The sequence below is a fragment of the Schistocerca cancellata genome, chromosome 2 (genome assembly GCF_023864275.1).
Source record: "Schistocerca cancellata isolate TAMUIC-IGC-003103 chromosome 2, iqSchCanc2.1, whole genome shotgun sequence".
NCBI lineage: Eukaryota > Metazoa > Arthropoda > Insecta > Orthoptera > Acrididae > Schistocerca > Schistocerca cancellata.
This window is the reverse complement of record NC_064627.1, coordinates 869,025,098-869,039,738: the sequence shown is the minus strand read 5'-3', so window position 1 is coordinate 869,039,738 and position 14,641 is coordinate 869,025,098. Positions and strand designations below refer to the sequence as shown.

Genomic DNA, 14,641 nt, shown 5'->3' with positions numbered 1-14,641 from the left:
TTTATGGTCAGTAACATCAAATACATTAAATAAGTCTGCAAGCAATCAACTGTTCATTTCATTATGATCAATGGAATTTCAAACAAGTTTGTTGTTGTTGTGGTCTTCACTCCTGAGACTGGTTTGATGCAGCTCTCCACGCTACTCTATCTTGTGCAAGCTGCTTCATCTCCCAGTACGTACTGCAGCCTACATCCTTCTGAATCTTCTTAGTGTATTCATCTCTAGGTCTCCTTCTATGAGTTTTACCCTCCACACTGCCCTCCGATACTAAATTGGTGATCCCTTGATGCCTCAGATCATGTCCTACGAAACGAACCCTTCTTCTGGTCAAGTTGTGCCGCAAACTCCTCTTCTCTCCAATTTTGCTCAATACCTCCTCATTAGTTATGTGCTCTACCCATCTAATCTTCAGCATTCTTCTGTAGCACCACATTTCAAAAGCTTCTAATCTCTTCTTGTCCAAACTATTTATCGTCCATGTGTCACTTCCATACATGGCTACACTCCATACAAATACTTTCAGAAACGACTTCCTGACACTTAAATCTATACTCGATGTTAACAAATTTCTCTTCTTCTGAAACGCTTTCCTTGCCATTGCCAGTCTACATTTTATATCCTCTCTACTTTGACCATCATCAGTTATTTTGCTCCCCAAATAGCAAAACTCATTTACTACTTTAAGCGTCTCATTTCCTAATCTAATTCCCTCAGCATCACCTGATTTAATTTGACTACATTCCATTACCCTTGCTTCGCTTTTGTTGATGTTCATCTTATACCCTCCTTTCAAGACACTGTCCATTCCGTTCAACTGCTCTTCCAAGTCCTTTGCTGTCTCTGACAGAATTACAATTTCATCGGTGAACCTCAAAGTTTTTATTTCTTCTCCATGGATTTTAATACCTACTCCAAATTTTTCTTTTGTTTCCTTTACTGCTTGCTCAATATACAGATTGAATAACGTTGGGGAGAGGCTACAACCCTGTCTCACTCCCTTCCCAACCACTGCTTCCCTTTCGTGCCCCTTGACTCTTATAACTGCCATCTGGTTTCTGTACAAATTGTAAATAGCCTTTCGTTCCCTGTATTTTACCCCTGCAACCTTCAGAATTTGAAACAGAGTATTCCAGTCAACATTGTCAAAAGCTTTCTCTAAGTCTACAAATGCTAGAAACGTAGGTTTGCCTTTCCTTAATCTTTCTTCTAAGATAAGTCGTAGGGTGAGTATTGCCTCACGTGTTCCAACATTTCTACAGAATCCAAACTGATCTTCCCCGAGATCGGCTTCTACCAGTTTATCCATTTGTCTGTAAAGAATTCGCGTTAGTATTTTGCAACCGTGACATATTGAACTGATAGTTCGGTAATTTTCACATCTGCCAACACCTGCTTTCTTTGGGATTGGAATTATTATATTCTTCTTGAAGTCTGAGGGTATTTCGACTGTCTCATACATTTTGCTCACCAGATGGTAGAGTTTTGTCAGGACTGGCTCTCCCAAGGCTGTCAGTAGTTCTAATGGAATATTGTCTAATCCCGGGGCCTTGTTACGACTTAGGTCTTTCAGTGCTCTGTCAAACCCTCCACGCAGTGTCATATCTCCCATTTCAGCTTCATCTACATCCTCTTCCATTTCCATAATATTGTCCTCAAGTACATTGCCCTTGAATAGACCCTGTATATTCCTTCCACCTTTTTGCTTTCCCGTCTTTGCTAGGAACTGGGTTTCCATCTGAGCTTTTGATATTCATACAAGTGGTTCTCTTTTCTCCAAAAGTCTCTTTAATTTTCCTGTAGGCAGTATCTATGTTACCCCTAGTGAGATAAGCCTCTACATCCTTACATTTGTCCTCTAGCCATTCCTGCTTAGCCATTTTGCACTTACTGTCGATCTCATTTTTGAGACGTTTGTATTCCTTTTTGCCTGCTTCATTTACTGCATTTTTATATTTTCATCTTTCATCAATTAAATTCAATATTTCTTCTGTCACCCAAGGATTTTACTAGCCCTCGTCTTTTTACCTACTTGATCCTCTGCTGCCTTCACTACTTCATCCCTCAGAGCTACCCATTCATCTTCTACAGTATTTCTTTCCCTCATTCCTGTCAATTGTTCCCTTATGCTCTACCTGAAACTCTGTACAGCCTCTGGTTCTTTCAATTTATCCAGCTCCCATCTCCTTAAATTCCCACCTTTTTGCAGTTTCTTCAGTTTTAATCTACAGTTCATAACCAATAGATTGTGGTCAGAGTCCACATCTGCCCCTGGAAATGTCTTACAATTTAAAACCTGGTTCCTAAATCTCTGTCTTACCATAATATAATCTATCTGATACCTTCTAGTATCTCCAGGATTCTTCCACGTATACAACCTTCTTTCATGATTCCTGAAGCAAGTGTTAGCTATGATTAAGTTATGCTCTGTGCAAAACTCTACCAGGCGGCTTCCTCTTTCATTTCTTAGCCCTAATCCATATTCACCTACTATGTTTCCTTCTCTCCCTTTTCCTACTCTCGATTTCCAGTCACCCATGACTATTAAATTTTCATCTCCCTTCACTATCTGAATAATTTCTTTTATCTCATCATAGATTTCTTCAATTTCTTCGTCATCTGCAGAGCTAGTTGGCATATAAACTTGTACTGCTGTAGTAGGCATGGGCTTCGTGTCTATCTTGGCCACAATAATGCTTTCACTATGCTGTTTGTAGTAGCTTACCAGCACTCCTATTTTTCTATTCATTATTAAACCTACTCCTGCATTACCCCTATTTGATTTTGTATTTATAAACCTGTATTCACCTGACCAAAAGTCTTGTTCCTCCTTCCACCAAATGTCACAAATTCCCACTATATCTAACTTTAACCTATCCATTTCCCTTTTTAAATTTTCTAACCTACCTGCCCGATTAAGGGATCTGACATTCCACGCTCCGATCTGTAGAATGCCAGTTTTCTTTCTCCTGATAATGACGTCCTCTTGAGTAGTCCCCACCCGGAGATCCGAATGGGGGACTATTTTACTCCCGGAATATTTTACCCAACAGGACGCCATCATCATTTAACCGTACAGTAAAGCTGCATGCCTTCGGGAAAAATTATGGCAGTAATTTCCCCTTGCCTTCACCCGTTCGCAGTACCAGCACAGCAAGGCCGTTTTGATTAATGTTGCAAGGCCAGGTCAGTCAATCATCCAGACTGTTGCCCCTGCAACTACTGAAAAGGCTGCTGCCCCTCTTCAGGAAGCACAGGTTTGTCTGGCCTCAGATACCCCTCTGGTTGCACCTACAGTACGGCTATCTGTATGGCTGAGGCACGCAAGCCTCCCCTCCAACGGCAAGGTCTATGGTACATGTTTAGGAAATTATATATAGCAGTTTCAGTGGATCTATTTTTCCTAAGACCATTTTGTTCATTGGCAAATATTCCACATTTGTTCAAAAAAGTAGTCTTTGATACATTATTCTTTCAAAAATTTTTGAGAAACAAGACTACTTTGATAAAGATATGTAATTTTTTACATCGTAAGGTTCACTGTTTTTATATAATGGCTTTATTATTGATATCTTATGTTCTCTAAGGAAAGTATAAGTGGTGACAGAAGCATTAATTATATCAACAAACAGAGGAAAATATATTTGATGTGTTTAATTACTTTATCAGGAATGCCATCTGTACCACAGGAAAATTTATTTTTTAGTTTGCTAATTGCATTATCCGCCTCTTGTACTGTTACAGGATACAAAAACATAGTTTTGGGATTTACAGATGTGCCACGATTAGCCTTATATGACTTTGGTTTTTTATAAGGTGGTTGGTTTAAAATGGGAATGGGGGGAGGGACCAGACTGCTTGGTCATTGGTCCCTTTTTATGAGTTTGTACTATACTCATGTAGTGCCTGTTAAATATAGTTACAATTTGTAAAGAATCTTTTATGGTTTTGGCCTTGCAATTAAGATCAATGTTGATGTGTTTTGCTTTGCTTCTGCGTAAGTTTGTATATATCACTTTCCAAACTGATTTTACTTTTTTGTTACCCTTGTTTCTGTTGATGTATGAATTGTTGATTAATTTTTTTGCTGCTGTAATGACTTTCTAGTACACTTTTCTGCAACAGTTTACATACTGTTTCAGAGCTGGATTTTGCCTTGCCAATTTAATTAAGCTGGCCGCGGTGGCCGAGCGGTTCCAAGTTGCTCTGAAGATTTTCTTATCCCCTGTGTTATTCAGGTGTTAGTTCTGGTTTTACTTTAATTTTCTTAAGAGAGGATGCAATTTCATAGTTTGTAATAAGCTTAAAATGACTCAAACTTCACATCTGCATTATTGTATTTATACAATCCCCAGTTTGAATTTTTTAACAGTAAATTAAAAATCCTAATGTTGTCCTCAGTTATACATCTTTTGTAAAAGTATTTATCATTTTTCCTACAATTTTTGGTGAGTACATTAGTTAAACTAAATTTTATTGCTTCATTTTCTGATAATTCAATGCCAGTCACTTCTATATTATGATAAAATATTTGACCAATTGTAGTTTTAGTGATCTTTCCAAGTCTAGTATATTCATAGACAGTGAGTAATAAGTTATGTGAATATGACAAGTTATTCTATTTAGATGCATTTTGACAGGTTATTTTAAAGTTTACATTGACATCTCCAGCTATAATAACATTTTCTTTAAAATTCCATAAATCACTAAAGAGTCTTTCTACACTGTCCAAAAACTCCATAAAGTAGCCTGATGGTGATCGGTAGATGCACACAGTGATTATTTTGGGTTCTTTAAGTTTGCCAATGGTAACAAGAATGGTCACAGGTTTGTTTTACCTGTGGGATAGTGTCATGGGGATGCTGAAGAACCCGAACTAGTTAAGCCTTGAAGGTGAAACCTTAATTACGAAGTTTTAAGAACAAATTGTGAGTCATATATCTAGGAATATGTTACAAGACCCTATGTATTGATCCTCTAGGGTTCTCAAAGACAATATTAGACTATTTACAACTCTCACAGAGGTGTTTAAACAATCATTCCCACATGCAATACATGAAACTGGAAAAACCCTAATAACTGGTACATCATGAAATACCCTTTGCTGAACACTTTGTGGTTTGCAGGTGTATGGGTGTAGATTTAGGATGGATCAAATATTAAAAACAAGGAATTGTTTTTACCTTTTTTCCATCAGATGGTAATTGTACGATTCCTGTGCTGTAAATGTTATTGGAATGTATGTGTGAAAAATTACCTACAAACCACACCACTGATCGCCTTCAGACAGCTGTACTTCCAGTGCTTCCTATAGTGGCCCAAATCTGTGGAAACCATATAGGAAAGATCTGGTATTAAGGAAGGGTGTTTACAGGCATTCCAGAAGCACTCTGTTGACTACTGTGTTGTTTCCACCACAGTAGTAACCCATCTTTGACTTGGCAGTCTTTCAGTCTGATAGGCTGTAATTGCTATTGTCTAAAAGTCTGCAATAACAGGTGTCATTAATGATATTGCCATCAATAAACAAGTCAAAAAGGAGAAGCTCTTCAAGTACCATGCTGCAGAATTGCAGAAAATAGAGGCTGAAAAGCAAAGAAGACAACATGAAAACTACTTCTTTTCTTCACTAATTAATTTTGATAAGTCATCAGTCTGTCATCTAGTGCTAAATATGGACTTTATACCAGATAAGAATGTGCTGCATTTACTTATTCTCTGTTGCTTCTAGTGCATGCAGAGCCTATTAAAATTTTAGGTCATGTAGTTTTTTGATTATCACATGCAGTTTTGCAACACAACAGCGACTAGTTTTTTGAAATTTCTTTGTGTTCTTAAATGATGGACATAATGCTAATGTTAACATCCAGTGAAGTTTCACCTACAATAACCAGCAATCACCTTGAATCAGATTATTTAAATTGATGAAGGATCCAGGTTGACAATTATGTTTTATGCTTTGACGTATTCGCTTTAATGAAACACTCTGTGTCAGAATTTGACTTCAACTTTTGACATTGTTGATTCTACCTTGTCTGTGAAGTCATCACCATTTTTACTTGTACCATTTTTGTTCATATGAAATGTTACCTATTATGTAACAATACATGGATTTTTCCGCCTCTCTCTCTCTCTCTCTCTCTCTCTCTCTCTCATTGTCCTTTCCTAAAAGACACACTAAATGATCATAATTGTACACGCAACGGAACGCTTGTTAAGAGCCTCTCACTCTTCTCTACTAACTATGGAAATGCCCTTTACAGGAAAGTGAGTTCAGTTTACATATGATACCATACATCTTAGTAGTAAGCTCAAATAACCTGAATGTTGAGCGAGCCAAACCCAAACAACAAAATCTTCATTCTAATAGTTTTCAGCCACTGTATCAAAACAGTGAAAGTAGAAGCAGTTTTTGAGGACTAATATAGCATTTGCTGTTCATGTGATATGATCATCAACTGATGTTTATTTCTTTTAAGTCAGTACTGCCATTAGACTGTTTTTTGAGTCTAATAATGTATTTTAAATATGACAGTATGCCATCTTAGGCACTGTATAACATTAAAACACTTGATAATGGCATTTTACGCTGAAATCATGATTGTGTAAATGTAACACTGCAAATAAAAAAACAGTCTAATGGCGATACTGACTTTAAAAAGATATATCATGACTATGACCCTACATTATGAAAAAATTATTAGATGTTTATTTGGTTTTCCCCTTCAGGACTATGACAAGAGTGGTGTTACTTATGCTTTGTGATAAATATGTGGGAGTTAACTTGCGGTGTAATCTGCAATTTTTGTGTCAGTTTCAAAATTATCAGTAACAAAGCAGTCAAGTTTCATAATCTAATAATTGATGCTATTTCTCAGGAACCATGATCTCAGTTGTTACAGTAAACAAACAAATACTGCCTGGATCACAATTTCATTTATTAATGACTACTGGTTTTGATCTGTCCTGCAGATTGTCTTCGGATCTGGCACTCCAAAGTACAGTTCGTCAACTGTGGTATGAATGACATATAAGTTTTATAAAACAGTGCAAAGTCCTGGATAGAATAACAGCAATGTGCAAGGAATAGATTGCTACTTGCCACATAGAGGAGGCACTGAATCACAGTCCGGCACAGTGAAAAGAGAGTGTCAAAATGTTAAGCTTTTGGAAAAAGTCTTCCTTCCAAGATAGAACACACACACACACACACACACACACACACACACACACACACAAAAATCACAATCACAACTTGCACACACATGGCCCTGTGCTGCCCCTTTGACCTGAAATTTTATGTCATTCATACCACTGTTGGCAATACCTGATGTGACGGGCCTGGGTGCTTGTGTTGTCCTCATCATATTCATCATCATCATCATTTGTGGATGTGACTAAAATTGGACTGAGTAAAGATTGGGGCATTGTATGGGTGCTGATGACTGCACAGTTGAGTGCCCCACAAACCAAACTTCATCAATACCTGATCTGAACATAATCTGCAGGGCAGATCAAAACCAGTAATCATTAATAAAAGAAACTATGATTTAGGCAGTGCTTTTTTTCTTTATTTATTTTAATAATCTAAGCTGCAGCCACCACCACCACCACCATCATCACCACCACCACCACCACCACCACCACCAAAACAAGCACTGCTACCACTACCACCAGATTCTTTACATTGTCAGTATGTCTTCCATCAACTCATCCTCTTGGTCTTTTTATATAATGAGGAATCCAACACAGAATCTTTTTAGCCTATCTGCCATCACTTCATCTTACTATAAATCCAACCAATTTCTGTTTCAGTTTTGTAACATGCCCAGTCACATCTTCAACTTTGAATACAATATTCATTTCTTCAAATGAACTCCAAGTACTTTTTAGCGGTAGCCTTGCTGTGTATATTCTTCAACAAACTGATGTAGTTAAATCCTATTCCTCAGTTGTGATCTACTGCCGGAACAGGTTTTAATGTGTAAAATTCTTCTATTGCGTTAAATGCTTTCTCATAGTCTACAAACCCCTTACAAAGCGCCAGCCGCTGTGGCCAAGCGGTTCTTGATGCTTCAGTCCAGAACCGTGCTGCTGCTACGGTCACAGTTTCGAATTCTGCCTCAGGCATGGATGTGTGTGATGTCCTTAGGTTAATTAGGTTTAAGTAGTTTTAAGTCTAGGGGACTGATGACCTCAGATGTTAAGTCCCGTAGTGCTTAGAGCCTTGCAAAATGGTAACTGATTTTTGTTTCATTGACAACTTGTAGAGATGGTACATTGTGCTGTGCTCACTTGTACAAAGTGAACTGCTTTTTCTTCTGTGGTTAAAATCTGAAGTAGTAAGGATATTTGTAAAAATTTGGTGTAGGCATAACACTGACAGAAGACTTATGTGTGTTTACCTCTTTATGTCCTTACTGGATTACAGTTATTCCTGCATTTTTACAACTATCTGAGACCATCCTCTAATGAAAATATTCTCTGAATGACTGTGCATATTTCGCTTTCATCTTTTGTCCCAGTTGCTTTTATTATCTCCAGTATTAACCCATAACCCATCATTTCCAGAGCTTTTTCTTTTTCCATCTGCTGAATTGCTTTCCCTTCCTTTTGTGCTAGTATTTCTGTAATGCACTCATTCTGGCAATCAGTTGCCTGAGTGCTCGTGTCTTTAGTGGGCTATAGAGATTCTTGAAAAAAATCTCCCAAAATCTTTGGTATGGTCTTCTAGTTTGTGATAAATGTGCCACCTGCAATTCTTGTGATATTCGCCTAACATAGGGGGTGTGCTGAAAAGTAATGGCTCTGATTTTTTTTTTTTGCGTGGTCATTCTTAAAGCCTTTTTAAATAAAACAAACATTCATGTCAACATATTTATTTCTCAATAGTCATCCTGGCTACGAGTGCATCTCTCTCAAAGAGAGACCAGTTTGTTGATACTGTCACTGTAGGGCATTTGGCATTGTTGATGGTGCCACAATATCACCTTTGCTTGCTTCACTTCATCACTATAAATAAAGTCCTTGAAGGTGTTCTTCAAGTTTCGGAAACAGATGAATATTGGATGGTGCCAAGTTGGGACTGTATGGAGGATGATTGATGACACTGAACCCAAGGCATCAGACTATTGACTCTTCCCTACATATTGCAGCTCCTCTTGTCTTGTCATTTCTTGGGCTGCTACTTATTTTCTGTTCCTGTATTCTATTGGGCGAAGAAACCTTTGGTTCTGGAAGATGCTTGTTCATGACACCTTTTTTGTCCAGTGAATATATATTAGCATCTGGTAGGTACAGTTTGGCCCAGCAAAGTGTGTGGTTGTCATTTGAGAGGGGAAAGATTGAACTATTATTGTACTTAGAGCAAATGAAACATGGAGCATGAAGTGCCATTTTGTATTACCCACATTACTCCTGTCCTGGCAAAATAGTATAGAAGGAATATTCACTGTGCATACTGCACCTCACATAGATCCAAAAAACACTGTTGTTCATCCTGCTTCACTTGTTTGTATAACATAACTTTTTACAGTCTTGACTGTTGAGCCATTCTGAACATACTGCTTATGCAAATAATTGTTATTTTTGTTCTTTCCAGTTTGTTGGCTGCCAGGACAATGGCTACTGCTAAAGGATCAGAAGAGAAAGGGCACCAGAACCGACTGTCTTTTGAAAAATCACCATATTTATTGCAGCATGCTACGAACCCTGTGGACTGGTAACAATTTAAAAAGCTAGTTTGTTCATATTTTGTTTGATATTTAATAAGAAAATCACTGTAAAAATATTCTGCCATTTCAAGGTATCCATGGTGTGATGAAGCATTTGAAAAAGCAAGGAAAGAAAATAAGCTGATATTTCTTTCTGTTGGATATTCAACCTGCCACTGGTGTCATGTAATGGAAAGAGAGTCATTTGAAAATGGTGAAATAGCAAAGGTTATGAATGAACATTTTGTTAACATAAAAGTAGACAGAGAAGAAAGGCCTGATGTCGATAAAATGTACATGGCTTTCGTACAGGTAAGAAATAATTGTGTAATATTGTCTTCTTTTCATATTACTGGCAATGATCCTCTGAAAATAACTTTGTCACTGCATTTTGCAGTATTTGTAGTTGTCATTTAGTTTTAGTTCATATAACTCACTTGTGTGGTACTAATGATCTTTGTCGTAATCACACATATTATGGCAATGTTTGGTGAATATTTAGTTACGCAGTAAATGTGCAATGGACATAATCTCAGAGACAGCTTATGTGTTGAAACCATTGCTGACATTAGGTAGTGTAGAGGGTATTGTGGGGTACCAACTGCTATTTGTAGGGAACAAGCTTACTAGTATGTACAGATTGCATACTTGGATATTAATGTCATTTTTGAAGTAGAATGTTGGTGGAAGGAATGATCTACACGATGGAGTAAAGCCACACCAGTTGCTCAAATGAGAAATAACAAGAATTGCGAACACATGGTAATGGAATACTTGGTATTTAATATTAAAGAATTCAGTTGAACTGTGCAATCTCCAAGGCAAAAACCAGCTCCTGCCAATCCAGTATGAACAAATATTGATACAGTTGCTTAACAATAACAACACAGAAAAAAAGCCATTCATTCAGTCAAAATTAAGTTAAAAAATTCCACAAAATGTATTCATTATAATGTGTGCAGAAATAACCCAAAATTAACACACTGCAGAACTACCAAGAACCTTCCCATGTTCTTGTATGTTTTACATTTTCAGTTACCAGTCTTGTTGCATAATCGATAATTAAAAGAAATAATTTCTTGCTCTGGAAAAACTGATGGTCAATAACTCAGAAATTTTGACTGTTATAAAAGCTTTCGGAACATTGTTCCAGGAAAAACAACGATCTTTATAGTATTTTAACTTATTTCAATACACACAGTCACGATCACATTTACGTTGTTTGTTTTTATTTTTAGATGACCAGCTTCAATCTTCTAAGAAATCATCTCCAGATCTTACAGTCTGTGAAGAGGAATGAAACATAATGCTTCATTTACAACTGAAATCGACACAAAGATAAAATAGTGTAGTAAAAAAGTGCAGCTGATATATCTATGATGACTGTAGGAACCATTGGCGTGGAGGAGGTCCCACTGCTACATCGTCTCCTTATTTACCAAGCTGCATCCTACTGACAATCTTTACTATGTTTATGTTTACTGGAAGGCCCTGCCGAGTGCAGCCCATATTTAAAGAATACATTTCTAACTGTTTCTCTTTCTTGTCAGTTTTTGTACTGTATATTGTTCTTAATAAGATCAAAATATTCTTTGTTGTTTTCTCAAGGACCAGACTCCTGATAATTATACATGTAATGCAAATTCTTTGCACAGTGTAATTTAGTCTCATGGCCATTGGTTGCCAGTGACATTATGCTAGAGACAAAGGCCGGGGCTTTCACTATTTAACCAGTAGGAGCTGGGCCACATGTAGCAGTGTTCTTCACGCCTGCATAGATGGACCTGCTCCACACTGGTGGTTCCTACAGTTATCAGAGATTTATCAGCTGCATGTTTTTACTACATTATTTTATTTTAGGGTATGTTTTGATTGTAATGGAAGTATGATGTTTCATTCCTCTTCACAGAATATAAGAGCTGAAGGTGATCTCTCAGCTCAGTAAACTTATTTGTAATAAATAAGTTTATGAGAAAATAGAGCAACATAAGGACACTTCCAGGTGGTTCCCCATGAACCATGGACCTTGCTGTTGGTGGGGAGGCTTGCGTGCCTCAGGGATACAGATGGCCATACCATAGGTGCAACCACAACAGAGGAGTATCTGTTGAGAGCCCAGACAAACGTGTGGTTCCTGAAGAGGGGCAGCAGCCTTTGCAGTAGTTGCAGGGACAACAGTCTGGATGATTGACTGACCTGGCCTTGCAACATTAACCAAAACGGCCTTGCTGTGCTGGTACTGTGAACGGCTGAAAGCAAGGAGAAACTACGGCTGTAATTTTTCCCGAGGGCATGTAGCTTTACTGTATGGATAAATGATGATGGCGTCCTGTTGGGTAAAATATTCCGGAGGTAAAATAGTCCCCCATTCGAATCTCTGGGCGGGGACTACTCAAGAGGACGTCGTTATCAGGAGAAAGAAAGCTGGCGTTCTACGGATCGGAGCGTGGAATGTCAGATCCCTTAATCGGGCAGGTAGGTTAGAAAATTTAAAAAGGGAAATGGATAGGTTAAAGTTAGATATAGTGGGAATTAGTGAAGTTCGGTGGCAGGAGGAACAAGACTTTTGGTCAAGTGGATACAGGGTTATAAACACAAAATCAAATAGGGGTAACGCAGGAGTAGGTTTAATAATGAATAGAAAAATAGGAGTGTGGAGAGCCAGTCCTGACAAAACTCTACCATCTGGTGAGCAAGATGTATGAAACAGGCGAAATACCCTCAGACTTCAAGAAGAATATAATAATTCCAATCCCAAAGAAAGCAGGTGTTGACAGATGTGAAAATTACCGAACAATCAGTTTAATAAGCCACAGCTGCAAAATACTAACACGAATTCTTTACAGACGAATGGAAAAACTAGTAGAAGCTGACCTCGGGGAAGATCAGTTTGGATTCCGTAGAAATACTAGAACACGTGAGGCAATACTGACCTTACGACTTATCTTAGAAGAGAGATTAAGGAAAGGCAAACCTACGTTTCTAGCATTTGTAGACTTAGAGAAAGCTTTTGACAATGTTGACTGGAATACTCTCTTTCAAATTCTGAAGGTGGCAGGGGTAAAATACAGGGAGCGAAAGGCTATTTACAATTTGTACAGAAACCAGATGGCAGTTATAAGAGTCAAGGGACATGAAAGGGAAGCAGTGGTTGGGAAGGGAGTAAGACAGGGTTGTAGCCTCTCCCCGATGTTATTCAATCTCTATATTGAGCAAGCAGTAAAGGAAACAAAAGAAAAATTTGGAGTAGGTATTAAAATTCATGGAGAAGAAATAAAAACTTTGAGGTTCGCCGATGACATTGTAATTCTGTCAGAGACAGCAAAGGACTTGGAAGAGCAGTTGAACGGAATGGATGGTGTCTTGAAGGGAGGATATAAGATGAACATCAACAAAAGCAAAACGAGGATAATGGAATGTAGTCGAATTAAGTCGGGTGATGCTGAGGGAATTAGATTAGGAAATGAGACACGTAAAGTAGTAAAGGAGTTTTGCTATTTGGGGAGCAAAATAACTGATGATGGTCGAAGCAGAGAGGATATAAAATGTAGACTGGCAATGGCAAGGAAAGCGTTTCTGAAGAAGAGAAATTTGTTAACATCGAGTATAGATTTAAGTGTCAGGAAGTCATTTCTGAAAGTATTTGTATGGAGTGTAGCCATGTATGTAAGTGAAACATGGACGGTAAATAGTTTAGACAAGAAGAGAATAGAAGCTTTCGAAATGTGGTGCTACAGAAGAATGCTGAAGATTAGATGGGTAGATCACATAACTAATGAGGAAGTATTGAATAGGATTGGGGAGAAGAGAAGTTTGTGGCACAACTTGACCAGAAGAAGGAATCGGTTGGTAGGACATGTTCTGAGGCATCAAGGGATCACCAATTTAATATTGGAGGGCAGCGTGGAGGGTAAAAATCGTAGGGGGAGGCCAAGAGATGAATACACTAAGCAGATTCAGAAGGATGTAGGTTGCAGTAGGTACTGGGAGATGAAGAAGCTTGCACAGGATAGAGTAGCATGGAGAGCTGCATCAAACCAGTTTCAGGACTGAAGACCACAACAACAACAATATTAAACCTACTCCTGCATTACCCCTATTTGATTTTGTATTTATAACCCTGTAATCACCTGACCAAAAGTCTTGTTCCTCCTGCCACCGAACTTCACTAATTCCCACTATATCTAACTCTAACCTATCCATTTCCCTTTTTAAATTTTCTAACCTACCTGCCCGATTTAGGGATCTGACATTCCACGCTCCGATCCGTAGAACGCCAGTTTTCTTTCTCCTGATAACGACGTCCTCCTGAGTACCGTATTTAATCGAATCTAGGCCGCACTCGAATCTAAGCCGCACCTGAAATATGAGACTCGAAATAAGGGGGAAAAAAATTCCCAAATCTAAGCCGCACCTGAAATTTGAGACTCGAAATTCAAGGGGAGAGAAAAGTTTTAGGCCGCACCTCCAAATCGAAACAAAGTTGGTCCATTGTAATATGAGACACAATTTAGGTCGAATGAATGACGATATAGCTACAGTAGTTTGGTTCGAGTCGAAAGCTTAGCAGTTAAGCTTTACCAGGTAGCCATTGCTATGCGTCAGACGCTCCGTCCGTATTTATACGGATACCCTTCCTTTTTCACGTGCTTCGTCTGGTTTGAATCGATTGCTTATTTTGCTTTGATCTGATAAGTGCCGTTTTCAATGTTATAGGTGTTTATGTCAGTCACTCTAAGCTGAAAATGCATTACTGTATGTGTCATGCATTGTTTGTCGCATTCTGATAGTGCGTGTTTACGGCCTGTCGCTGCTCTCGGCATGGCTTGCTTTTCTGCGCGCTACCGCCGCCTACAATTAAAAAAAGAGAGGAATCGTCACATTAGCGAAACAATGGCAAGAGACTGCTATTTGTTGTTACTTACACT

The 14,641-nt window shown here is 38.3% G+C and overlaps 1 protein-coding gene across 2 annotated transcripts in view; it reads left to right on the top strand.

Annotated features, from left to right (window-relative positions):
- LOC126162818 (spermatogenesis-associated protein 20) overlaps positions 1–14,641 on the top strand; it is a 299,482-nt gene that overhangs the window by 9,568 nt on the left and 275,273 nt on the right. For both annotated transcript variants that reach the window (XM_049919563.1, XM_049919564.1), the window contains exons 2-3: positions 9,602–9,721; positions 9,806–10,025. In XM_049919563.1, the coding sequence (XP_049775520.1) occupies positions 9,602–9,721; positions 9,806–10,025 (340 nt within the window). The remainder of the gene's footprint in view (positions 1–9,601; positions 9,722–9,805; positions 10,026–14,641) is intronic.